This window comes from Thamnophis sirtalis, unplaced genomic scaffold (genome assembly GCF_051295495.1).
Source record: "Thamnophis sirtalis isolate CommonGarterSnake01/CBP01778 unplaced genomic scaffold, rThaSir2_p1.2 scaffold_4, whole genome shotgun sequence".
NCBI classification, from domain to species: domain Eukaryota; kingdom Metazoa; phylum Chordata; class Lepidosauria; order Squamata; family Natricidae; genus Thamnophis; species Thamnophis sirtalis.
This window is the reverse complement of record NW_028261384.1, coordinates 46651-73465: the sequence shown is the minus strand read 5'-3', so window position 1 is coordinate 73465 and position 26815 is coordinate 46651. Positions and strand designations below refer to the sequence as shown.

At 56.7% G+C, this 26815-nt stretch overlaps 2 protein-coding genes across 4 annotated transcripts in view; one reads left to right on the top strand and one right to left on the bottom strand.

The window, feature by feature from the left end:
- Positions 1–2043, top strand: part of SMARCD3 (SWI/SNF related BAF chromatin remodeling complex subunit D3) — a 28658-nt gene extending 26615 nt beyond the window's left edge. For all 3 annotated transcript variants that reach the window (XM_087712243.1, XM_014068703.2, XM_087712242.1), the window contains exons 12-13: positions 462–563; positions 666–2043. In XM_087712243.1, the coding sequence (XP_087568369.1) occupies positions 462–563; positions 666–719 (156 nt within the window). In that variant the 3' untranslated portion in view covers positions 720–2043. The remainder of the gene's footprint in view (positions 1–461; positions 564–665) is intronic.
- Positions 2044–3153: 1110 nt separating this feature from the next.
- Positions 3154–25189, bottom strand: SUSD2 (sushi domain containing 2). The gene is made up of 14 exons (XM_014068712.2): positions 24981–25189; positions 23151–23355; positions 19257–19408; positions 18494–18661; positions 17111–17282; positions 16293–16494; positions 12969–13054; positions 12423–12691; positions 11773–11925; positions 10457–10615; positions 9227–9481; positions 5628–5900; positions 4666–4848; positions 3154–3627 (listed from the first exon to the last, which is right to left on the bottom strand). Exons 1-14 carry the CDS (start codon positions 25042–25044, stop codon positions 3557–3559), a joined length of 2412 nt encoding a protein of 803 aa, XP_013924187.2. The 5' UTR covers positions 25045–25189; the 3' UTR covers positions 3154–3556.
- Between the last annotated feature and the right edge of the window lie 1626 nt (positions 25190–26815).

Below are 26815 nucleotides of genomic sequence, written 5' to 3'. Positions count from 1 at the left end.
GTGCTGCTCTCGGTGACCACGCCCACAAGCCCCTCCCTCCCTCCCTTCTTTGACCTTCCGGCACATGAATTCGTAGTAGGCAAGCAAAGGCAGACAGAACTTGGGAAGATTTCGCCACTGAACTGCCTTTGGTGCATCTCAGCGAGCTGCACGTCTCCCCTCAGGCCACCCACGCCCCGTTTGGGACCCTGCTTGAAAATCCCACCTCCCCTCACCCAATCGGTTCAAGCCTCGCCATGAACGGAGGAGGGCGCCTGCCGTCTAGTTGGCTGTGGTTTGAGGTGGCCAAGGCCTCCCCTTTCTTGGAATACGCCGTGCCGTGCCGGGGAGACCCGCGGGGCCCGAGGTCTGCTCAGGAGCTTTGGGGGAAGCGATGGACGGCAGCAAGGGGCTTTTCTCCACTGAGAGCAGAAGGGAGCCGCCTTCGGCCTTTGCTTACGGGGTGTGATCTCACTCGGCAGGTCATGACCGATGTGGTGGGGAACCCGGAAGAGGAGCGGAGGGCCGACTTCTACCAGCAGCCGTGGTCCCAGGAGGCCGTGAGCAGATACTTCTACTGCAAGGCAAGGCAGCTGAGGAGAGGGCTGGCTCCCCAACCCCCTTCTCTTTGGTCCCAGCGGCTCCTGCAGCCTAACCCACTGCTTTCTCCCCCCCCCTCCTTTCAGATCCAGCAACGCCGGCAAGAGTTGGAACAGTCTCTGGGGGTCCGCAACACATAAAGGTCTCCTGGCCCAGGTTCCCCCCACATTCCCTGTCTCCCCGCCCCCCATTCCATCAAGCATGGACTTTTCTGTGTTCCATCACCTGACCCTCCCGCAGAGAACGGACCGGCTCTGGGACCGGCCTGGGGGTCCCACCACAGCACCAGCATCACCAGCTTTAGAGTCGGCCTTGCCCCCCACCCCGTCCTCTTCCCTCCCCCCCTCCATCTCAGGACGAGGAGAGATCTCGGCCCCATCACATATCCCCATCACGGAGACCGGTGCGTGGGCTGCCCGGAGGCAGGAGGCAAGGAGCCACGGCCCACAGAGGCTCACGGCGGCTCTATCCGGTGGCCAGCCTGCCCTTTTGCGGTGCCAAGGCTTCTGGGTCAGGCATTCCTCAGTCTCAGCAATAACAACCAGCCCAGCTGTAGGAGGAGATCCGATAGGCACCCTGTTGGGGGCTTCGTGAATCCAGTGAACCACGCACAAAACTGGGGGGGGGAGCCTGACGTGGCCCCAGAAGACTGGCCAAGAGCAGCTTCTTCCTCCCAAACTTGACTGGCTTCTCCAACGATGGGCGGCTGGCTAGGGGAGCCCTCCTTCTGCGTGGGGAAGAGGAAGGGGGTCCCAGGCGAGTGCCGAGAGACCTCCTTCACAGCAGGAGCGTCGGGCCGATCCTTCCGGCCAGATTTGCTGGAGTCCGGCTGTAGAGCTCTGCTGGCAGCCACGGGTGGGCCCTGCCCAGGTCCATCCACCGTGAGGCCTCCTGAGGCACGAGGGGAAGGCAGGCTGTCCCGGACTCTCCCTGGGGTGGTTGTGCCACGCGGGCCTTGGGGCGCCAGGCTAGCCGCTGCCAAGGGAGGCAGAGGCTACCAACGGTTCCTCCCAGCAGAAGGCGATCAGAATTGGGCGGCAGAGCGTGGAAGGTGACACGGGCCAGCGTCTGCGCTAGCGTGTCTGCCGTGAAGCCCCCAAAAGAGGGATGGGTGGGTGTAGGCAGCATTGAAAAGGAAGGAAAAGCTGCTCCCCCCACCTCCTCCTCCTCCCCCCCCCCATTGAAAAAGGGCAAGATTTTTTCGACTTGTGCGCCCCTTGCCCCCTCCTCCCCAGGGGGCTGGGACTGGAAGTCCCCACGACCGACCGACCGACCGAGCGTGCTGTTGCTTCACGGTGCCCGTTTTAAGCTCACGGTTTCCCCATTGGCAGAGCGGTCGCCCTCCCGGTCCCTGGAATCATGGGTCCCATGTCCCTCCCCCCCTGTGGCTGCCGTTTCTTTGTCGTTTGGTGCCGAGTGATTTGTAGAAGAGCGTTCAATAAAGAAGAGCCTCACTGCTTTGTATCTCTTCCGTCCAAGGGCCACTTTATTGGGCTGCCGGCTCCCCTCACCTCCACGCCAGGAGAGAAATGACGACAGCAGGAGGAACCAAGGGGGCTGCGTTTGGGAGGGTCCCTGCTTTGGCCAGAGGGCAGGGAGGAGGGGCCCCGTTTGCTCAAGGCGCTTAAACCCATCAGCCGCCTTTCCCCTGGCGGCCTTGGAAGCGTATGGCTGCCCCCGGGGGGGGGGGGAGGCTCCCATTCTTAACCCTCTTTTCCAGAAAGTGCCAGGTGGGGCAGAGGTTGGAAGTGCCAGGTGGGGCAGAGGTTGGGAGAGGCTTCGGGGCCATGCCCTTGGTCTTCCTCGGGGGTGAAATCCTCCCAGTTTGGGCCAGTTCAGCTGAACCAATAGGGACGACTGTTCCTGGTTCTGCGAACCAGTAATAAAAAAAAGCTTCTGACAATCGCATGGCACATCTGTGACCCATGCGATCATTGGACCCCTTTTTTGTATAATTTTGTAAAAAGAATTATTTAAAAAGTGAGAAAGGCTGGCCACGCCCACCCAGTCACATGACCACCAATCCACACCCACAGAAACGGTGGGCCAAAAAATTAGATTCCACCACTGGTCTTCCTCCTCTGGGACAGCCACGGATGGTGGGGTGGGGAGGGTGGAGGCTATTGGGTGAGGGTCCTGAAAGCCACAGTGCCTCTTTCTGTGAAATGGCCCCTGGAAGGGGAAGGGGCCCCTGGAAGGATGGCTCTCCAGGGGAAGCACCGCCAAATGACTCAGGCCTGATTCGTGGTGGTGGGCTGCAGACAGGGACCGGACCCACCTGGGGCCTCTGCACAGGAAGCCTTGGGCTGGGTGACTGCTCCGCTCTGGATGGGGCCTTCATTTTAACCCCCGAGGGAGAAAGGGCTGCCCTGAGCCCACCAGGGATCAGCTAGGGATGTCGACCCGGTGATGAGGCTCAAGTGAAACCAGCCATCTAGGGCAGTGGGTGGCCCCAAACCTTTTGGGCACCAGGGACCGGTTCCGTGGAAAGAGGTTTTTCCGTGGACTGGAGGGGGGCTGGTTTTGTGTGCCACCTGCATCCCACGGATGGAGCCCGGGGACCGGGTTTGGGGGGCCCCTGATCTAAAGACTCTGCTGGCACGGGACTCTGAAGTGGGAGAAAGCCGGGATCCTCTCATTCCGGGCGTCCCTTCCCTCCCCAAGGAAGGAGGGGCAGGTCTGGGGCTGCCCCTGCCTCCTGAGGAGACCCTGCTAGGCTGCCCGCCTGCGCCCTTCTGCCCGGCCTCCTGGGGCCATCTTTTGTGGGGGGGGAGGGGGCACAAGGTTGGCCTGGGAGTGAACTACACATTTGGTTGATGATGAAACGGCCTCCCCCCCTCCCACTAAAGCCCCTTTGCCTGGACCCCCCCCCCCCGGTGAGGGAGGGGGAGGCGGGGACTCCTCTGGTTGCCTTCGTGAGGGGAGGGGTGTGTGGAGTGGAGAGAGGCTCTTCTGCCGGCATCTCCTCCTAGCTGGGTCACCAGACGATCCAGAAGATGAAGACGGCCTTCAGGATCATCGCCAGTGCTGAGCGAGGCAGGCTGGTTCCTGGGACATAAAAGCCAAGGGCCTCAGCAGGGAAGGTGCGGGAGGGGAGGCCTGCACTGGGGGTTGGGGGGGCTGGACTAGATGCCCCCTAGGTATGTGGCAAGGCATAATTGCTGTATTGCATACGGCCGGAACTGGAATTGGGGAACTGACTCCAGCAGATTCCCAAGATAACCGGGATCCCTTTCGGTCGAGGTGGAGATGGGATGGCTTCCTTTGCTTCATCGTGACCCGAACGGCCTCGGTCTCGCCAGGACCCTTCATTGGGGGATACGGGGGTTGCTAACTGGGGGTCGGGTCCTTTCTCTCCCCCCCCCAAGAGGTTCTGGGCCCATGAGCGACGCGTAAGCCCTTCCTCCACGGCCTCCAAAAACCTCACCCGCGAGTGGGGAGCCCTGCGCTGAGATGGGAGGCTGTGAAGAAGCGAAGCAACGTCAGATTGCGGCCAATCCTTGACTAACGACCAGGGCTGGGATTGGAAACTTGCTTCCAGGCGGATGCCGTCGTGTGTCGAGTCACCATGTGATCAGCCCCAATTTTACGACCATTTTTACAGTGGCCATTAAGCAATCTTGTGTTTTCCTAAGTGAATCCAACTTCCCCCAGATTGAATTTTATCTTGTGAGTCTTTGGGAACTCCTGGAATCCCTTCTGCCCCTCCCCACCCGACCCCCCCTGCCTGCCTTGCTTCCCCCCCCCTCCCCAATTGTCTCGCAGAGGAAGCCGGGGCCTTGGAAGGAGGGTTGTGTTGGCCCCCGTCTTCCCATTGCAAGAGGTCCAGCCAAGGAGGGGAGGTTGCGTTATAAGGTCACAATGGGGCTCCTTTCCGTCAGGCCAGAGGGGGGAGATGACACCCAGAGGGCTCCTAGCAGCTTCTCTTAGTTGCGCAGCCCCTTTTCCCAGCACGACCCCCCTCCCCCCCCCGGGTTGTCCCTGCCCCCCCCTCCCCTTCATTGAGCATGCAAGCCCAGATCCGTGGCGCTGACTCTGTCTTAGGGGGCGGTGGGGAGGGGCTGGGGGGGGGTTTAATGGTCCTACCTGCATTGGGGACGCAGCTGCTGGGGGTTCCCGACCAGGTCCCATCCTCCTGGCATCTCCTGGTTACCGAGCCCACCAGGCTGTAGCCGGGATGGCAGCGGAAGTAGAGCAGGGACCCCGCTAGGTACGTGGTCCCTTTCTTCTCCCCATTGGAGGGGGGAGCCAGCCAGCCGCACGAAACCACTGCAGGGGGGGGAGGGAAACACACCAGGAGGGTTTTTGATGGGGCCCCTCCAATGGGCCAGGCATGCTGCAGATACAAAGCCTAGAGATAAAAGCCTCCCCCCCCCCACAAAGGGAGCCGCTGAGGGTCGACTGAATGGGGCTCTAATGGGGCTGTTTCAGGAGTGACCGAGTGGCAGTGCTGAGCCGGGCCACGTAGCCGGACCCCTACCCTTTTCTTCCTTTCTCCTCTAGAGCGCACATAGTGGCGTGTGTGTGTGTGTGTGTGTGTGTGTGTGTTGGAGTCACTGGTGCCCTTCGCAAGGCCACTCCACCCACCTGGCATCTGGGCAGGTTGGCTGTTCCTTGTCCGCAGAAGATCTTGGCATCTGCTAAAATCTGCCCCCAACGGCCACCCACAGCCTCACCTGCCATAATTCCCCTCTGGTTACTTCAGCCCCCCCCACCCTCCGAGACATCGGGGAGGCCACTCATGTCCATTCATCCCGGTTTAATAAAGTGACTTCAACCGACTGGGGGCTGCCAGGACCCGAGTTAGTGTCCCCACACAGCCGGGGTGACTCGGAGGCCCTTGGTGGCTGCAGGAAACCTCCCTTATGGCTATGGGACAGAGCTGAAGGCTGGACGGGCAGAGTGACCAGAACGTCCTTGGGGGTTGCCGGTTCTGTCCTTTGGATGACCGCTCCGTGCCGGAGGTAAGATGCCACCGGCCGCAGGCAGCAGACTTGGAGGTGAAGCCTCTGTGCTGCTGAGGATTTCGGGGGACAGGGTGGGTTTACCTGGCTCTAAGCTCTCCTGGAGTTTTCTGAAGCGCTGGTGGGACGACCGAGTGGCGTTTCCCAGGGCAACGTCTCCGGTGGTTAGGATGTCGAACCGGCAGAAGGGGTCGGCTTGGCAGACGGAAGCCACCTGCTGCGTGAGAGTCTGGTTGACGTCTTGGGGAGGAGAGAAGAGGGGGACGAAAGACGAGTGGTGCTTCGGTCCAGAGACGAAGGTGTCCCGGAGGCCCTGGGTGTCGTAGGTGAAAAGGGACGTTTCATTCCTAATTGCCCCTGAAAAGAAGGAAGGAAAACGGGCAAGTCTTGAAGGAGGAGGAGGAGGAGGAGGATCGGATGCTTCCAAGAGAGCAGAGACTTTCTCGCTGACTCATCTCGGCTTCCTTGGGTGGCCTCTAGACCAGCCTTCCCTGCTCTCCCAAAGGGGCTTCCCAGGAGGGGTGAGGAGAGGGCTAAGGTTAGGGAGAGCTTCCTTTACTTTGCCTACTGAAGCTAGTTAATACGGGTCCTTGACGGATTTCTTAAAAGCAAGGAGTCTCTGGGAGCGGGTGATTGACAGGGCTGCACAGTGAGGGTGGATGAGGAGTCTGGGTTGGCATCCTGGACTGGGAGGGGGAGGGGAAAGGGGGTGGTTCTGCACGCGTTGTTCGTGCACCTGTTGTTTTTTACGAGTAGGGGGCCCTGAGTGCCCGTGACGCTCGTGTGAGACTCACACGGACAGTTGCAAAAAGGCCACGGCCCGGTAGTGGGCTGCAGCACACAAGTTGGAGACCCCTGGTTTAAGAGAGAGAAATGGGGGGGGGGTTTACTGCCATCTCCCCCCCCCCAGGCGAGAGCCATAGCCTCTAATAAGAACCTGTGTTGGATGGGCGGCCATATCAGATACATACAATGCAGTGAAACAGTAAAAATCAACCGTTAAGGGCCCATGGAGACATCCAAGGGGTAGCTTGGCACCAAACGGGGGGCATCCCGTGATTTAAAATGGCTCCCAACCAGCAGCCTCTCCTGGGTGGGGCAAAAGGGCAGCAGCCCTTCCCACTTGGACTTCTGACCGGCCAGAGCAGGCGTCGCTCCTTGAGATGGAGGGGACTTAACAGCTGAAAGAGCCGAGAGACAGGCGATGACGAGCTCCGAGACCCCAGTCGATTTTTTTTGCCACTGGACGATCCTTTTGGACGTAAACCGTCCCGAAGAGACAGTGACAGGGAAGAGTACATCTTGTTGATCTCAGGGACGTCGCAAAGTCCCTGATTGATCCAAGAGAATCTCTTCTTGCTGGTGACAAAAGCGCAGCCAAAAGCTGCTGAAGTTGGGACAGCTCCACAACGGGAGGAAACTGGAAAGAGAAAGTGTGTCCATCTGGTGATGAAATTTTATTGTTATACAAGAGACTGCCCCCCCCACAAAAGAAATCAAAGCTAAATTAAACTGGCAAAGAAAAGAAAATAAGCGACGAAATTAAGCTATATTGGACAGTGTGTTATCCTTTTTTATGAATGGAAGTTTTGCAAATATTTCCTACTTTTTAAAGTGAAAATATTGGTTTTTCTTCTTCCATTTCTTTTTTTACCTATGGATTAAATATTTTTCTTTATTTTTATAATATCGGTTTGGATGGTTTTTTTCTCTTTATTTTGCTCCATTTAAGAATTTTGTTTCTTTTAAGCCTGGAATAAAAGAAGACATAAAAGGAATATAAAGAGGGTAGTAATATCAGAGGGAAAAGAAGTTGGACTGCCACTTGGAGGTCGAGTCCTGGGAATATTGCTTTCTCTTTTTCCTCTTTGATCATTTTGACTTTGCACTTCAAAGGCTTCAGCTTGTTTACAGAAGAGATAAGGATAAGAGCATGGGTTGTTTACGCAGGTGCTCTTTGGGTGCTTCTTTGGCAGCAGGAGAGAAATGAAAACAAAACCTTGTTTTGAAACTAGAGTGGCAGTGTTTACTAGTTGGAAGAATGGCACAGCTCCAAAAAGAAACCATAACATTACCACAGATTATGTTTGAAATTCAAAAATGATTAGAAACAACAGAGAGAATTGAGAAGAGATTGGAAAATATAGATTGTAATGCAGTGAAATTCGATGGAAGACTTGAAGATATCCCTCAAATGGAAAAGTTGAGGTTAGAGTCCTAGCAACCCAGGGGAGGAATGAACAAAGAGGCAAGATAATTGTGAATACTGATGGTGAACTCAGTGTGGTTGGAGATGGAAAGAGTGGAACATGGAACGGGAAGAGAGATAGAAAGGAGCTCTACCCCAGATTTCAAGGTATAGAAAAAGAAAAAAGAGAAGAATTGATGGATTCAAGGAGAGAAACTTTTGACAAAAGCACTACTGATAACCAGATAAGCTGATCAAAGAAGCTGACGGAGGTTCTCGAGATTTTACAAGATATGTCAAAAGCAACAAGTTGCGAAGAGAAGTCCACACAAATTTGATTAAGGAAATAACCAGAAGACTAATTCCACAAATGGCAAAAGACATAGGACTGCACTATTACTGGAAAGACACAGGTTGAGATATGAAAACTAATAACAAAATATTAGTCAAATTTAGTTAAAATTAGAGCATTATGTTAAAAATGAAGTGATAATAGATATAGTTAGATAAATAATTGATAATGATAACAATGTACACATATGTATTGGTTTGATAAAAGGAAATTTGGTATAAATTCTAAATGGTGATCATGAAAGGAAGTTTAGAAACTCTGTTATGTATGAAAGCTTATAATATTAAAAAAAGAGTAAGTTAGATTTAGTTAAACTAAGACAAAAAAAGAAGAAATGATGACGGATATTGTTAAATAAATGATTGATAATGATAATAATGTAATATTTGTATTGACAAGATAAAAGGGAAAATGGATATAAATTATAAACAGTGATTAAGAAAGGAGTTTAGACACTTTGTTATTAAACATAATTAATTTTTATTCAGAAAGTGTCATAAAGATGTAATTGTTGCTGGATGATAATTGAAAATAGATAATGGAATGCCATCATGTGGTTTCGCTTTAAATTTTGGAATATTTTATATAAAGGGACTTAAAAACAATTTTATAGTCATATGAAGACTGAGGTATGATGATAGTAATATATATATGAATATATTTGAATTAAAATATATAACTTGATATGAATTGTAGGTGATGACTTGGAAGGGATGCACGAAAGCTCTTTGTAACCAATTGACAGACTTTTTACGATTTGTAATGGAAGATATTGTTGTGGTGTTTGTTTGTGTTTTGTCTATGTTTATTCAAAAATAAAAAAAATTATATATAAAAAAAACAGCTGAAGGAGCCGTATTAGCACAGCTGGGATAATATTTCACTGCTGCTTCTTTTAATGGCCTGAGAAATTTGTCGGAGGTGCATACATTTACTTTGACTTCCAAGCGCCCCAGGATTTGCCTACTTTCATTTTTGTGTTTTTATTCGGTTTTAAATTCTCTTCCTTTTGCAGAAAACACGCAGGGGATCCTTTGGCTGTCTTGCATCCCTGGGGGGGGGGGGGGACACACCAAAGCCCAGCTCTGCCCATCCTCCCCGCGTGGTTCCCTTTTCTCCCTGCCCAGCAGGGGCCGTACTCACACTCTGCTCCGAAGGCGAAGTGCTCCCGGGGGCCGCTGCTGGCCACACCCAGGGCTGTTCCGTTGGGAAGGGTCAGGTCGTCCTGTGGCCTGCCGTTCATCAGCCCGAAGAGACCGTCCGTCTGGCCCCGGAAGGTCTCCGGCAGCAGAGCGGTCAGGCTCAGCACCTTCCCTCCATGGCCACCGACTTCCACACCGGCTCCGGAGGAGAACATGACCGTGACGTTGTGCCCGGGGCTGCTGTAGAGGAAGAGGCCTGGGAGGGGGAGACACGGGGAGAGCCCGGCAATCCCAAGGCCGGAGGGGCTGGCAAGAATGCAGGGCTGCTCCCCATGGGGGTCCCGGACCCCCTCCCGCCCCCTCCCTCCGAAGTTGGAGGCCTTGCAAGCTCCGGGTCATCCCCCCCCTCAACAGGGATGGGCCTCCCTCTGCAGGGCCCCTCCGACCCCGTTGGAGCGTCCGGGGTTCGAGCCCGGGGTCTCGTCTGGAACCCCCGGACGGTTCCTAATTTCAGGGATGAACTTTTGCAGCTCAAAGCAGCTCAGAGTCAGAGCAGAACCTCCTTCCGTTTGATGGGCCAAGGGGAGGCTTCCGCAGAAGGTCCTCCGGGGAGATGCTGAGCCAGGGAAGAGACCGACTCCACGCCGCAACCCTTGAGCCTCGGCCGGCAGTGGAGTGGAGTGGAAGGGAGGAAAGTCTTGCCTGGGAGCCATCCTGCTCTGGCCACCAGGTGGCGCTGCTCTGTGTCATCATTTAGAATAGAACAGAATAGACTAGGAAGGGACCTTAGAGGTCTTCTAGTCCAGCCCCCTGTTCAAGCAGAACCTATACCATCTGAAACAAGTGACTGACCAGAGCTGGGACAGCCAGCAGAATGCAAAAGGGGGCACTCAAAATGGAGAGAGTGGGGGAGAGAGGAGGGGGTCTCCCCTCTTCCTCGTCCTATGGCCTCTTTGCCAACGGAAGACCCCTCCCATCTTTTAAAGGGCTCCATGCTGAGAAAGGTCAACAGAGCCCCCCTCCCCCCAGAAAAATGCCAGAAGGAAATCACGCTCAACCTGATGACCTCTTAGGTCTCTCCCAACTCTATGATTCTGTGATTCTCTTGAGCGCATGGCCGCCTTTAGCCTTGACACAAAAGGCTTCTCACTGCACCCCCTCCTGCACCCCTACTTAACTGCTGTCCTCCCCCTCCTCCCCCTCCTCCTCCTCCTCTTCCTCCTCCTCTTACCTTTTAAGTCCATCCAGGTTTGTTCAGAAAAATTGAGGGCCTTTTGATTCAGCAGGACCTCCAACTCCTGGGAGTTTTCTCGGATGCGAACCTCAATCACGTCCGAGTCCTTCTCCCGCATGGCGATCGCTGACAGGCCGGTCACGTTGGCTTCGGCTCCTGCCGGGCAGCGCAGTCACAAACAGATCCATGGGGGTCCCCCAAACACCCCCCAAGGACTTCACCTGGCCCCTTTGCCCCAACCCCCAACCCTTGGCTTGGGATAAGCCGCAAAAAGATTATTGCAGGAGACATTTTAAAGGCCACCGTGCTCTGGGCTGGAGGGTCCTGTGCTTTGATTCCGTGGCAATTGGTGTCAGCAGTGGGATCCAAAACGTTTGAGCTGCAACCAGGGAGGCTAGCGGGACACCCTACTGAATGAGGTGAGGACACCACTGGGGTGTGTATGTGTGTGTGTAAGGTAGCCTGGCCCCTTCCAGCTCTCAGCCTCCCCCCAGCACTGCTCTGAGCTCACCTGGGCAGGCAGCAAGGGAGAATTGATCTTTGGGTTGCGGCCCTGTGGTGTTGCGCAGGAACCGACCCCAAATCTCTGTCCAAAGCCCCTTCCCCCTGGTCTCCTTGAAGGACGTTTTTAGGGAAATTGTAAACTGGTGCTCAGGACGGGAGGGCCCTTTTTAAGGGGAGTGTGTGTGTGCTTGTGTGTGTGTGTGTAAGTGGGATGGTTCAGCTCCTCCTCCCTGGTAGAGAAGAGATGTCAATCCCAGTGGGGAATGCAGGGATGGAGGGAAAGGAGGAAAGAAAGGAAAAGAGGGGGGGGGGAGACCCTCCCTATCCTGCATCTGACTGGGAATTCAGAGTCCCTGGGAGGAGTCGAGGGTTCAGGTCAGAACTTGCATTTGTCCTGGATTTCTCCTACCCCCCCTCCCCCCCCTGGCAGGTCGGACTTTGCCTGACCATAGAGGATGTGCTCCCCGCCCCCACCCACCCACCCGCCTGTTGTGAGGGAAGCCCTTGGCCGGAGGCTAAAACCCCTTTCACCAAAACTTGCTCCATCAGCTAATGGAGAGTGGTTGGGGCTCTTGGCCCCCTTGGCAGGTCTTGCTGGGGGGGCGGGGAGCCAGGGAACCCACCCATCCCACTTAAAACCATTAGGACATCGGCCTCTATGGGGGGGGGGGGCAGGACACGGACACGAGCGCCTCTCCCCCCCCCCGTTGCTCTTTTGCAGAGTCCAGGGCTGCTGACTCCCGCCCCCCCCCCCATGAATCCTCCAGAGGGTGAGGGGGGGGGGCAGAAGCCAAGGAGGGGAGCTGCACCTGGCTCTCCGTTCAGCAGCTGAGCCCGACACGTTCTCCCTTGGACGCTCAAATTGGTCCGTTCGGATCCCAGCACCAAATATTCCCCCAGGCCCTTGAAGGTAAAATTGAGGCCGTCGAAAGTGATGAAGTGGGGGTCTCCAAAAGCCGAAGCTGTCATTAAAAAAAGACAAAGCCGAGCAGAGAGTAGGAAGGCGGGGCGTCCTTTTCCCTCCCTGGGCAGTTCTGCCTTTGAGGGAGTTTCCACCCACCCTCACCCGCGCCGCCCGCTCTTGCTAGGGGCCAACGCTGCGTGCCTGGGCGGGCTCTGTCCCCCCCCCCCCCAGGGGAACCGGTGGAGAGAAGGCTCAGCCCAGCCGGATGCCTTCCGTCCTCCCTCTCACCCAATCGGAGCCCCCCCACCCCCCGCCTAGTGTGGGAGAGATAGGCGGCCGCTGGACTTTCTTCGGGGTTCCCTGCACTACGTTTCCCCCCGAAGTCCTGTCTCTCCGGACGTGGCTCTAGGGCTGCCCAGCCCCTCCAGCCAGCCCCCTTCAGGGAACGGACTCTGCAGGGATTCCTGGCCGCCAGGACCCAACCCAGGAGAGGCGACCTGCTTCAGTGGAGCTCCGTCTGGCCCGAGGGAGCGGCGGCCCAGGCAGAGAACCTACCGGCTCGGGGCGGCCGGTATCTCTGGCAGCCGCTGGAGGGCCGGTGCTTGAAATAAGTGGCGCAGCGGTCGGACCAGAGGCAGCAGTAGTAGAAGCTGAGGACGTCGTAGAGCCAGTGGGAGAAGCCTGGGATGCGGGGGGGCTTCTTGTAGGGAGGGGCTCCCCAGTCGTGGCCTCGGTCCGGGGTGCTGCCCCCCATGGAGTCCCCCGTCAGCACCTGGGCCCCGGAAACGCTGTAGCAGCACTGCTGCCCCGCGCCGTACCGGGGGCTGCGGGAGAAGCGAAGGGGAAACGGTCAGGACTCGTAAGCCCCAAGGCCTTTGGAGGACGGGGAGGGTCGGGGCCCCCCAGGAAGGCCCCGGAGGAGATCCGGCTTTTCCCAGCGCAGAGCTCGGACCCAGAGGTCGCCTCGCCTGCCGGGAGTTTTGCGCCCCTTTTCAACACTTATGGGGCATGAATTGTTTTCAGTTTTTGTGTGCGCCCCACCCCAAGTGACGACGGGTGGTTGTGGGGGCGACGTCGGGTCCGAGGGCAGAAGAGCCTCACCTGGCCTGAACACTCCGGACACAGTGAACCGCCCCGGGGTGATAGGTGCAGACGCTGCCTCTCTCTAGGTCGCACCCGTAATCCGTCTGAAATGGGAGGAAGAGGCCGAGGTCAAAATCCCTGGCAAAACTGTGGCTCTGTGGGCTCCTCCGATTCCCTTCCATGCCTCAAACACTGAGATGGCGGAACAGCTGCTCAGTTGTTCACAGCAGACTCTCTTGCCAGGTAATAAAAGCACAAAGTGAAAAGAATCCAAAGATTAGAAAAGGATTGGGGGGGGGGGAAACATATATATATATATATAAGGACACTTTCCACTCTTCTTTCTGTCAAGGAGTTACTCCCCCCCCACCCCCCTCCTCCTCATTTCCTTACCCTGAAATTCCCTTTTCCTTTCAACCCTTCCACTCCCCAAGTCTGTCTATCATCATTGCAGCCTTTGCTTCTTTATACAAAAAAGGACCCGGTTTGGGGGGGGGGAGGGGGGGGGAAACAAACTATCCAACAGATACAGAGTGCCAAAAGAAAGGGGGGGGAGCAGAAGGAGGGAGTGAGAAAGACTGAAGCTTTTCTGGTTATGACATGAAGCAAAACAAGAAAAGAAAACTTGTCATCTGGACGTAAATTTACACATTTGTATTTCATATTTTGTATTTTTATCTCTCGTGCTTTTATCAATTTGTTATATGAATGTCCAGCAAATGTCCATACAAGGTTTCCAGTCTTTGGAAAAGTCTTTGTCTCTTTTCTCCCTCTGACCTAACGGGTCAGCTGTGCCGTTTCCACAACTTCCATCCAAAGGCTCACCAGATTCACCACCTTGGAAGCCTCCGTCACCAGCGCCAAACCCCTGGCAAAGGGAACCATGGGGTGGGGGGGCTGGGCAGGGCAAGGCCAGGGGCGTCCTTTCAGGTTGTTCGCCCTCCAGACCGTGGGGTGGGGGGGGCTCCCCAGAGGCCAGGGCAGGGAAGGGGCGTTTCTCCAACAGGGCAGCTGAGGGCAGAGGGGGCAAAGGGCCGCTGAACCTGAGGATGGGATCTGTTGTCCTCTGCCTGCCTTTCTCAGAGGCCTGGCAACAGGGCGGCCTGAGCCACATTGGATCCGGCAGAAGGAAGGGGGACAAAACCCTGGATGGGCTGATGAAGCTGAAGTTCAATTGGCACATAGAAATGGCAGAAAACCCCCCTCCTCCTCCTCCTCCTCCTCTCCATAAGCCCCCCTCCCATCTAGCACTGATGATGTTCCCTACTTGGGTCCTGAAACACCTGTAAGAAACCCAGCCAGCTCAGAGAGCCCCAAGGACCCCACAGCTGCCTCCTCCCCCTCCAGGGGAGGCCCCTTCCTGCTTCGGGTGGTAGAGTGCCCGGATAATTCCCTCCCCCCCCCAGGGCGTAACTGGCACAACCTTCCTCAGGCAACCTCTCCAGAGCGGCCTGCCCTGTGGCTGGGGGGGGGGGTTGGGGGGGGTGAGAGCAATTCCTCCTCCACTCTTTCCCAGAAGTGGCATTGCCCAATCCTCCCGCCAGGGACGGCCACCTTAACCCTCGCCTAACCTGACCCTGACTCTCTTTCCAAGGCAGGCAGGCAGGGAGTGGGGGAGGCTCCGGGCCAAGGCAGTGCCCAGCGTACCACCTGGAGGATGCTGAGCCAGCCAGGGTGCCCCCTTGCCTCACTTGCCTCCCCCACCCGCATCACAGAAGGGCCTTCAGATGAGGCTTCAGCTGGGTCCGAGCAGTGCAATGCCCCCCCCCCCCTCCACACACACTTTATGCAGGCTAGGACTGGCTGTCATCGGATGTGGGTCACGGATCCTGCTGGAGCGATCCATAGAAATCGGCCCTGGGCCTCCCAACCCTCCCAGCTGATGTGGGGTGCCCCCTCCCCTTTGGTTCCCTGGCTCTGTCTTCTGCTGTTGGGGATGATTTTAGAGTAATAGCTTATTTCTTTATTCCATTTGGATCCCACCTTTGTTACTTTGTGAGTCTCTCAAGGCAACCGACAGACTTAATACTTCTTCCTCCTCCTCCTCCTCCTCCTCCTCCTCCTCCTCCTCCTCCTCCTCCTCCTCCTCCTCCTCCTCCATAACCTTGTGAAGTGGATTGGGCCCAGAGAGGGTGGCTGGCCCAGGGTTGCCCCCGGCAACTTTGATGCCCAAGGTGGGACTGGAACTCCCAGCCTCCCAGATTCTAGCCTGGTGCCTTGATCCCTGGGCCAGGCTGGGGTAGCTGTGCGTTGCCTTTCGGCCCAAAATCCCGGCATGCAAAGAAGGAGTTTTGATAGCCTGCGAAACCTGCTGGCTTAGTCATCTACGAAACATTCCTCCTGCCCACATCTTCTCTTCTTGGAGCCGATTTGCTTTGGTGCCAGGGGAGAGGAGTGCGGGGGGGGGGGAGGCCCTGCCCAGCTTCCTTCCTCGTGTGCCAAGGTGTGGTGCCCTTTACCAGCCTCTGGCCTGTGGCAGGGAAGTGATTTTATTTACGGCTCAGATCAGATTATTTCTGTGCTGCCCGTCTCATCGAGAGGCTGGGGCAGGCGGCAACCCCCATGCCAGTCGGGTGAGGCTCCATGAACCTGACAAAGAAATAAACTGGGAGAGGGAAGTGAATACCCGCCTCCTGTGCCCAAAACCTCTGGGGGCCCTTCAGCAGTCCTGGCACCGTCTGAGGAAGAGGAGAGGAATGGGGGGGGGGCGGCTGGCAACCCCCTGCCCAACCCTCCAGAAGCCTCGCTCTCTGCAGCTCATTGGCTGCCCAGGTCTTTTGCCTGTAGAATCACCCTCCCTTGAGGAGGTCAACGGGTCCTTCCTTTTGCTCCCACCAGGAGGCGGAAGAGGGGAGAGTTCTAGCGCACCCACGGCCCTTCTGCACCGCCAGGCACTCTTAGGCCGTGCCCTGGGGGCGGGTGGGCGGAGGGAGCCGCAGGGGCCAAGAGGAAACACCTGCTCGGCTGATAAGGAGCCAGCCTCACCATCTGGGCCCCCGTCCAGCCGCTGCCTCACGTGACCCAAGGGGCAGGAGAGCATTCCCAGAGTGGGAGGGGCAGGGGTAGGGGAGCCCCCCCCCGGAGAGCCTGGCCCCTCCCCCCTCCCCCAGCCCAAAGGGGACCCTTTGCAGGGCCTTCTCCATCTCTGCTTTTGCCATTAGGAAGCCCCCCTCGCCCCCCACCCCCAGTTCTCAGGGTTTGACCATCCCATCCAACTCCTGCTTTGACCCAGAGCCCTTCGCAGGCAGCCCTGCCTCTCAGGGCCTGGGAGGCCCCCTGAACGGGCAGCCTGGAGGGCGCCTGCCTTGAGCAGCCTCTCCGGGCCGGGCAGCGGGGACTTACGTGAAAGCGGCCGGAGTCAGCCCGGGCTTGGGCCAAAGTGCAGGGACAGTCGGGAATCTCCTCCAGAAACCCGGGCAGGTCGGCCTCCTTCCTGTCCCACTGCTGGCACTTGGCCACAGCCCAGGCAGCCGAGTCCTTCCGGAAGGCCTCCTCCAGGTGCCAGGCCATGGCGTGCTCCGTGCTCCAGATGGCGGCCACGTTCCTGGCGTCGGGGGGGGGGGGGGAACCAGAGGGAGAAGACTCAAAGGGGCTGGCAGAGTCACCAGGACGCGAGGTGGGCAGCCAAATCTGCTCGCGGGAGCAGCTCATTTCTACGGGGGGGGGCATTTTGGACTCGGTCCGTTTTGTCTTGGAGAACAGCGCTGGTGGCCCCTCCTTTCAGCCTCATCTAGTGGGGTCGCCGGAGTCCTCCCTGTTGCTCTCTGGAGAAGAAGCTGGGGGTTGCCGGCTCTTCCTCCCAGATTCCTTGAAGTTCCCAGTCTGGGGGGACTCTCTGCCGTTTTTCCTGGAGGTCCCCAAGCCAAAGACTACTTGGGCCTGACCCGTTTTAGGACTGATTCCAGGAAGCCATTCAAAGGAGGCCCCTATTGGATGAAGGGAAGATGGGGGGCCCAAGGGTGGGAAGTGGCTTCACCAGGAAGAACCGGGAGGGGCCGCCTGAGTGGGATCGATCGGCTGAGCTAACCGGGGGGGGGGGCTGCTTGAGAAAAAGGGGACCACCAGCCGTGTCTTTCCCCCCCCCTGTTCGCCCCCCCTGCTTGCCGGTCGTGGTTGAGAGGGCATCGACGTGCCTTCCCAGAAACGCCTGGGATACTCACGGCTGGCCTTCGGAAGACTCGTTGGCAGAAATCCTCAACGCGCCCATTTCCCAGCCTCCGTACTGAGCAGAGGGAGCAGGCAGGAAGACGAAGCGCCCCTCATTTGGGTGGCTCCTCTTCAGAGAGTAGAGGTACTTCCACTCAGCTGCCCAGCTGTCAGAGTAAGGCTTGCCTGGACGAGGGAGGGAGGGAGGAAAGGAGGAAGGAAGGAAGGAAGGAAGGAAGGAAGGAAGGAAGGAAGGAAGGAAGGAAGGAAGGAAGGAAGGAAGGAAGGAAGGAAGGAGAGACATGAAAGATCCCACCAGCTGCACCAAAAACCACTGCGGGGAGGACGCTGCTGGATCCAGCCCTCCCCATTTCCCCCCATGTCCTCCTGGGGAAAAGAAAAGCCGCAGATGGGGCAGTGGGGGCTCCCAGGAACCCAAACCTGGCAGCTGCACTTTCCACGCAGGCAGGCAGGCAGGCAGGCAGGCCGGCCCCTGTCCCTAAGACTGGCACCCTTGGCTTTGCCTGGCAGCAGCCCTCTTCGGCTACCCCAATGCGCTTTCTGTGGAGCAGCTGTGGGAAGCCGCCTGGGGGGGCTCTGTAATCGGTTTAGATTGCAGCAGAGCAGAGACAGTTTTGGGGGTACCACGTAAAGTAACCCCACCGGATCACAAGGTGCTACTGGCTTCCCAGAGGCTTCCCGGTGCAATTCGGGGCATTCATTCTCCCTCTGCAGCCTTCCATGGAACGGGGGGGGGGGGGGGCGGCTGATGGGTGAAACCGCCCATCTGTGATCAGAGCTTCCGGCCCCATGAGATTTGAGGGGGCGGGTGCAGGAAAACACCCCAGAGCGGGGCAGGGGGGCCGTGCTTCCCCAACGGTGGCACCTCATCTGTGGAAACGCCATCCTGGGGATTTGGAGAACTGCAGCCGGGCCTCTCTTTGAAAACCCGCTTTTTCTCTGAAGCAGAAGTTAGAGTGTGGGATGGGCCCCCTGAAGGCCTCCTTTGCTATATGGAGGCCTCCCTCCTCTACCAGAGATTTAACGCCACCTGTTCATTCCCTCACCGGGTAACCTGGTCAGTGACCGCCCACACGCCTAGAAAATGCCCTCAGCTGTTTCTGCAGCCCCAGCTTCGGTTGACCGAGGAGCTTTCGGAAGCCCCCAAGCCAGGTCAGAAGGCGACCGGTTTCTCCTACGGCTGCCTCCTTCCGTCCGCTAGAAATGTGACCTTCGGATGACCGTCGCCAGGTGGTTCGTTTCCACCCTTGGTTTTCCATCCAATCCGCCTTCCTGGCAATGGGAACGTGGCGTGCAGGATTGGGAGCCACCCGGAGTCCTTCGGGGTTGGGCGGCATACAAATTCATTACATCTTGAAATCTTGAGAGCCACCTACCTGTCTCGTTGTACCCCCAGACTTCTAGGTGAACGTGGCTGGACCGCAGCACCTCGGGGTTCCAAGTGATGGTCAGGGGTCCCCCCGTCCCCGGAGTGCCGTAGTATTGCCACTTGGTTTCATTCACCAGCGTGCTTTTCTCTGACGGGGGAACCTTGTTGTGATGAACTGTGGTGGGGAAGGAAAGAGGAGGTGATGGGCTTCTGCTCCCTCACCTGTTGCCAGGTAAGGAGGACAATTATCTCCACTAAACACACCGGCCCATTTTGTTTTGCTGGGGGAACTGGGGAGGCCGTGTCTCTACCCCTCCCCCCGTCACCTCCACCCCCACCTGCCCCTCCCTGCTACCCAGAGGTGGGTTCCTACCAGTCCGCACCTATTCGGTAGAACCGGTTCATCAAATCTACCGAACCGGTTAGAAGAGGTTCCCCCAGTGGACCCGGAAAGCCGGCCACAGCTACAGAAGAGGCTCCAACTGGGTTTTTTGAGACCCACCACTGCGGCTGCCTGAGGAGCAGCCAGGGCCCAGGGGGAGAGGGGGGCGAAGAAGCCGGTTCAGCTGCTCTTTCCCCAGCCTCATCTCTGCAGCCTGCATCGCACTGCAGAACCGTTTCGTTGGGCTGTTTGGTGATTTGGGAGCAGGAAAAGGTGCTTTTCCCCCATCGCTCCAGAGCAGTTGCCACTGGAGGAAAGGCAGGCCTTGTCTTCGCTCCCTGCCTGAATGAGGAGGACGTGCAAATCAGGGGAAGGAGAAGCGGCTGACCTGAACTCCAAGATGCCGACCAAGGAAATGTCTTCCCACCGTCCACAGAAACTTCCAGGCTGACCAGGCCGATTTCGTAGAGCAAAGGGGAAATGCAGTGCAGCCGGCCATCCCGGCCGACGTATCCCTGGGTCTCGGTGGTCCTGGCGAACCTGCCGGGGTTGAGGACAAATGCCACGGGGGCAGCGGTGAAATTCATTTTTGTTACTACCGGTCCTGTGGCCGTGGGCTTGCTGGACACGGCAGGGGAAGGATACTGCAAAATCCCCATTCCCTCCCCACTCCTGGGGCCAGCCGGAGGCGGCATTTGCTGGTTCTGGGAAGCACTCAAAATTTCCACCAGCGGTTCTCCAGAACCTGCTGAATTTCACCCCTGCACGGGGGGTGCCACCAAGGGGCCAGGTCCCTGGCATGCAAGCCACCCTTCCTCTGGCCATGACCGTCTCACCTGCATTCCCCCCCACCTCACACCCACATTCCCACTTTCTTCCCCCATCTTCCCATGGCGTTTTCCTTTCCTTTCCCTTCTCTATGGAGCCGTTTCCTGAGTTTCCCTGCTAGGTTTATTCTCTTCCTTGAAAAGTTTGTCTTGTGGCCTATTTATCCTTCCTTTTCTTTCTACCTTGTTTCTGAATTTATAGACCCTTTCAGGCAACTAAATGGTGTAAAGGAACATCAGCCGAAGCCAACACGACGATACAACGTAATAATACACAATAGAAACAAGTCGCATATATTTAAAACTGAGCATTAGCTCAGGAATTTATTTCTGGCCTTGAGAGCAATTCAGTTCTCCTATCACCCTTTGGGCAGGGGGGGCACAGCACACTCCAAGGATGCCCCCCCTCCAAAGGACAGGTGCTTTTTTCTCACCTGCCCTTTAGAGTTGCTTCTCAACAGCAAAGGAACTGAACTCTTCAGGGAAGACTCTCGGCTCCCACCTGGCAAGGAAACTCGGATGCCACGATGATGTGGCCTTTCCCTACAAAGATGGGGGTCATGCCAGCCACGGGGGTCCTCAGGACCCTCAAGGGGGCTTTTTCCCCACCAAGAGCCCCAATTTTCCCTCCTTCCCCTGGAGATGGCAAACTCTGGCATGGAAAGGCCTGTTCAGCACGAGCTCTTGGACATATCATCGTCATCATCATCATCATCATCACCATCATCTATTTTATGGTTCCCACCAGCATCTGCAGAAGAGGCCCCGTTGGGCAGCCGAGAGGATTTCTTCTTCAGATCTTCAGAGAAATAAACTTCCCATGTTTGTCATTTCTGCTCCTTGAGGTCCAGAGCTCGGGAAGACTCTTGTTTTTGCAACGAAACAAAACAGAGGAGGAGGAGGAGGAGGAGGAGGAGGAGGAGGAGGAGGAGGAGGAGGAGGCGGCAGCTGCGTAGGGCCCCCGAGGCCATGTCCATGGTGCCTGGGGGAGGTCTCCACTCTTGGATTCTGCCAGGGCATCATCCCTTGTTCCCAGCCACCCAGCAGAAGGAGGAAACCTCCGGGACTGCTTTCGGCGGGAGGTGGCTGCCACTGGAGGGCGCTGCACAAGAGTTTAGTCTGCAGGCCTCGGTTTCCTTCCTGTCTTTCCTTCCCCTTTTGGGACAGTTCAGCTCAAATGGACGAGCTAGGATTTTTGGTAGAGCATCTAGTAATTGAGGATTTTCGTGCAGAGGGGTCTCACATGAGTTCATTTCTTGTTTCTGCTGGTCACGGCATGGCCGAGTTTGAGAATTCCTGCCGTGCCTTATTCTTGATTCTCTCCAGGGTTCAGTGGAAAAGCTCTTCCGCCTTGTAGTTTGAGGTTCTGCCCCAGCAGCCTCTTGGTTCCAGGTGGGCCCACCTCCCGCCCGCCGGTTTGGCTCCCCCCATAACGTCCTCTGGAGCACCGTAAGAGGGGGAAGCCCCTTTTCTCCAAACCGCCCCTTCGTCCACACCACGTCCACCCGGACACCCCCACCCCCCACTTGCTCTGCCTGCCTTCGGGAGACACAGCGATTCTACGTCATTGGCCGTCCTGGGCCTCTGCTACCTGGCAGCCTACATATGTCAGGCCTGCAGTCGTGTTCCTTCTCTCTGGATCTTTGGCCTCCCACACGAACGTTCTAGCCTTCTCTGCTGTTTCATTAGTGGGGAATTGGGAGGGGGGAATAGTAAGGAGTAGAATGGATGTTGTCAAAATAAAATTCCTTTCTAGAATCCAAGGTCATTATCCTTTGTCTCCGCACCTCTGCACCTGACTGGAACTGGGTGGGTGGAACTGCCAGCATGGCAGTGGGAGATTGGGCCATGGGATGATGGGCTTGTGGGTGTGGGGGGGCAAGACCTTTCAACTAGGTGGGGGAAAACCCCAGGAAGCTCGGATTCGGGTTTTTCCAGATGGGCCAACATGACTCTCTTAATCAATTGGAACTTGGAGGAATACTTTGCCTTGGATTCTGATTTAATTTTGGATGTTACTACATTTCAGCCATGCCAGGGTCAGCCTGGAGGACGACCGCATCCTCCTGAATCCCCCGCAGGGGAGGGAAGCAAGTTCTCGGTTTGGGACTTGCAAGTTAGCAATCGCACTTCATACTTCTACAGGTGAAACTCGAAAAATTAGAATATCGTGCAAATGTTCATTTATTTCAGTAATTCAACTTAAAAGGTGAAACTAATATATGAGATTAGACTCATTACATGCAAAGCAAGACAGTTCAAGCTGTGGTTTGTCATCATTGCGATGATTATGGCTTAAAACATTGCTGCTTTACAGCAATATGGCTCCTTCCCTAGCCAGCACTTCCAGCCAGTCCCCAGGGAGAATTGTTTTGGGGGGGGGGGAGTTTGGAGGAGGGGTGATGGGAAGGGATCAGCCCTCCCTCTGGGAAGGAGACAGGCCTGACCCCTCTGCTCTTCCTATACTTTGGCTCTCTTTGGTGGTGTTCCTTGCTGGAGGGGCCCAGCCTGGGGAGGAGCAGGGGGGGAGGGGGGAGGGGGCTGGCAGCTCTTATTATTTATTGTTTTATGAAGCTTATCTGCTGCTCCAACCACCAGCAACGCTGAATAGCTGACATACCTGAGTACAATGGCTCAATTAAAGCAAGAATAACATTTAAAAAAACCCCTCCCAAGCCCTGAGGATAAGGGGGGGGGGGTGTTGGAAACCTGCTGAAGGCTGGTTCTGAACCACCCTTAAGGACTCCGGGGGTGGGTGGGTGGGGAGAGCTGTCTTCTTAAAAGACCTGGCAGAAACTGCAGCCAGAACCGAAAGCAGCGGCTCAGACACGGCCAGGAGGACTTTGGACCTGGCTTGGCCTTAATCCGGGGAGATCCCCACAAGGGGTGAAGAAAGGCCATCCGAGATGTTAATATTGGAAGGGAAGGCAGAAGAAGCAAGTGGAAACTTTGCCCAAAGGAGGAACAAACTGGAAGTGAGGAGTCATTTCCGGGCCTTGGATCAGAATCCGAACAGAGCCGGAAGGGGCCTCGGAGGTCTTCTAGTCCAGCCCCCGCTTGAGCAGGAGATTCTAGACCATTTCAGACAAGTGAGTGTCCCGTCTCTCCTTAAAAACCTCCGGGGATAGCCATCCTGCCGAGGAATCGCCCGGCCCTTGGCATTACGTGGTGCTCCGTCAGTGGAGGTTTTCAAGGAAAGATTGAAGAGACCTTTGTCAGGGCCAGAAAGAGGGAGGGGTCTCCAGGGTCCCTTCTGGCTCCTTAAGTCTGGGGTCCTAAGGCAGGCCGATCTCTTCCTCCATCAGCTACATCACATTTTCATTGTCTTCCAATCAGCCACGTCATATTCCGGCTGAGCATAGAACTTTTTTGGGTTGGAGAAGTTAAGGCCTGACCCTGACCCTGAACTCCCCCCACCCCCAGGTCACAAGGCAGAAGGCTTTCCCTGGCCTCACCTGCAGGTCACCGGATCCCTGGGGTCAAAGGTCCCGTTGAGGAGAGTGAAGTCTTTCCCACCAAGCAGGGAGCCGGAGGAGGGCGAGATCTTCACGCAGAATCTCCAATAATCGGGGCAGCAACTTCCCAGGTTCTCACAGGTGGCCTGGCAGGAGCAGGTGGCGAGGAAGCCCCCACAGAGACTGGCGCAGGAGTCTTGGGCCCCTAGGTGGGAAAGCGACACAGGGGACAATCACTTGCACCATCGCTCTAAAAACCCCACTTAACGTCACAGTCGGCCGGTTCTGAGACATATCCGCAGCCATTGTCTCTGTTCTCCGTGCAGCCTTCCAGCCCCCTTCACTTCCCTCCTGGAGCCGGAATAATATCCCAGGTTCTGACACACATGGAGGGAATGCGGGACTCCACGGTCTCCCAGGATTTGGCTGAGGGGAATCTACTGCCAGACCTATCTGGATCCCCTCATCTCCAGAAAAAGCCCCCCCTCCCTCCCTGCCAAGCCCCACCCAAGCCAAGGGGTAGGAGCCCTTCTCCCCTCACCCCCCCCCCGCTCCCCACGAGGGAGTTGCAACCTGCAAGACCTCCCACTTCATCGGCTGATGACCTCATGGTCTTCACGGGGGGTGGGGGGGGTGGGGTGGGGGGAGCCCCCAGCTCAGCTGCCCTGCTGAAAGGGCCCTTTGAGGTGATCCCAGGGAGATGGATGAGGACCTGCCCAGTTTCCCCCAAAGCGGCCAGCCAGATTCCTGGGATTGGCAGCTTGTAGCCCTTAACCTCTCCAAGAGCCTCCGCTTCAACCAGGGCCCCACTCTCTTGGCCCCCACGGACTGAGGCGGAAAAACAGGGCTCCCCTCCGCACAGTCGCGCTTCTTACTTTGGCAAAAGCCCAAGGCGGCTGACAGAGAGTTTGCTCCCTCAGAGTGAATCAAAAGAAAGTTAAGCAAACAATCCTCATACAGGGCAAACTGGTTTCCCCCCCCCCCCTTCCTGGCACCTTCCCTGCCAGGACAGGGCCTGCTTTGTTCAGAGTGGGATCCCTCGGCTGGGCCAGGAATTGGCCCACCGGCGGACTGAGAGGGAGGGGCCGGCCCCTGGCTGTTGGGCCTCAGGTGGGACTTGAACTCAGTTCCCGCCATTTTGCCTGGGACCTTCGCCAACCCTAACCCTAACCCAGAGATGGGCAGAACTGCTGGGCTGCTTTCAGAGCCAGAGCGGGCATTCCCTTCTCTGCCTTGGCATCCGGATTTGGACAGCGCCCAATCTGGTGCCCCCATTCCTCAGGGGCGTTGGAGGGTCTGCCCGAGAGGTTTGCCCAGCTCGGATTTCGTGCCTTCCATCTTTCCCTTCATGCCACGGAAAGTTTCCAATTCTGCCTTCTGGTAGCCGCCTCCATCCCGGTCCCTTTGGCAGAGGTGGCCCCCCGCGGTTCCTCCCTTGCAAATCACGGGAAACCTTTGGGAGGAGCCGGCTCCTCTGGAGAGGCCGAGTGGGGTCCCTTGGCAGCCCCTTCCGCCCTGAGGGCATCCCCCCCCTGCCCCCTTCTCCCTGGGCCCTCCATCCGGCTCAAGGGGCCCTCCGGGGTCTTTCAGGCCATGAGTCTCCCCAGCAGCCCTCTCCCTCCTTGCCCTGGGGTGGCAAAAGGGGCGTGTGTGTGTGTGTAGGTGTGTGTGTGGGGGGTGAGGCAGGAGTCCTGCCTTCTCTTGCAGAGGCTTCTCTGTCTGGGTGAAGAGAGAGGGGCTTAATCAGAGGGTCCTGGGCGATGGGTCCCCCTCCTTGCACAGCGGCTCCAGACTTCCCCCTTCCAGAGGGAGGTGGGGAGCGAGGCCTACCTGCTTCGGGGAGCATCATCATAACCCAGAGGAGGAAGACGCAGGAGGTGCCCGGAAGCCTCATGCTCCTTGGTGGAAGTTCCTTCCGCTGATCCCCAGGAGGAAAAACAGCCTGTCCTTCCCTAGAGAGGACTGGGAGCTTGGAACTGGGCTCAAAGTGTCACTGGGAAATGCTGACTTGACACAGCCTCCTCCTCCTCCTGAGGACCCACCCACCGCTGGCAGCCCTGCCTCACAGTCCACTGGATGCCAGGGGCCAACAGCAGCTGGGTCTGCTCCTGCGCTGCCAAAAAGGCGTTTCTCCCTCCCTCCCTCCCCCCCGCTTGGGCTGGGCTTGGTCATGAGGCCCAGCGTTAAATCTCTTCCATCTTAGGGTTGATCGGGATCTGGGTGATCCTTGAGTCTCGGCCCTGCCCAAGGGCAGGGACTTTTGACACTCCTGGAGAAAAGAAAAGCAGGTCTTGGCAGATCAGGGTGCCACTCAGGCTCTGGCTATGAGCAGAAGGAGCTTCTCTCTCTCTCTCTCTCTCCCTCCCTCCCTCCCTCCCTCTCTCTCTCCTCCCCCCTCCCTCCCTCTCTCTCTCTCTCTCTCTCTGGCGTTTTCCTTCTTTGTGGAGCTCACACTCAAAGCCTATTGCAGTGTGAAGACTTTGTAATCAATCAGCTGAAGACACAACATGGGATCTTGGGGCTGGAAGGAACCTCAGAGGCCACCTAGTCCAACCCCCTGTTCAAGGCAGAAGAGGAGAAACTTTTGAACAGCCAAGACAATTAACCAGTGGAACAGCTTGCCACCAGAAGTTGTGGTTGCTCCATCACTGGAGGTTTTTAAAAAGAGACTAGACAATCACTTGTCTGAAGTGGTATTGAATCTCCTGCTTGAGCCGGGGGCTGGACTAGAAGGCCTTACAACTCGAAAAGGGGGGGAAACAAACAATTAACACATAAGACAGTACATCATTAAAAGCACAACATTCATACTATTCGGGTGGGTTACAGTCTTTAATCCCAGGCCTGACGGGATAGCCAGATTCTGAGGGCTTTGCGGAAGGTCTGGAGGGTGGTGAGGGTACGAATCTCCACGGGGAGATCGTTCCACAGGGTCGGGGCTACCACCGAGAAGGCTCTCCTCCGCGTGGTTGCCAGTCGACATTGACCGGCAGATGGGACTCGGAGGAGGCTTAATCTATGGGATCTAATTGGTCGGGTGGAGGTAATTGGCAGAAGGCGGTCTCTCAAGTACCCAGATCCACTACCATGGAGGGCTTTATGGGTGACGAGTAGCACCTTGAAGGGCACCCGGAGATCGACAGGTAGCCAGTGCAGCTCGCGGAGGATAGGTGTTATGTGGGTGAAGCGAGGTGCGCCCACAATCGCTCGCGCAGCCGCATTCTGGACTAGCTGAAGTCGCCGAATACTCTTCAAGGGGTGCCCCATGTAGAGCACACTTTCCTGGCCACTCAACTGCACCTGGGGCACCCAGGGCCCAATTCTCTCAAGGTCCTTCTGGATCTCGAGTCATGGGTGTACTTGGCACACCGAAGAAACTCTTTCAGAAGAAGCACATAAACCAATCAGAAGCGGCTCTTGCTACTTCTCTCCCTCATTCAGACCTCCCCCCCCCCACCCCCACTGCCCATACTCTGAGCGGAAGGAGCAGCCCAGAGGCACCCAGCGAACTCTGGGAGTCAGAAAGCCCCCACCTTGGTGCATTGTTAGCTGAAAAGAGTAAATTGCTTTGAACTCGGAGCAGTCTAAGCCAGCGATGCCGAACCGTTTTTGGCTCGCGTGCCATAAGAGGGGGAGAGCAGGGGGGGTCATGTGTGGGCATGCCG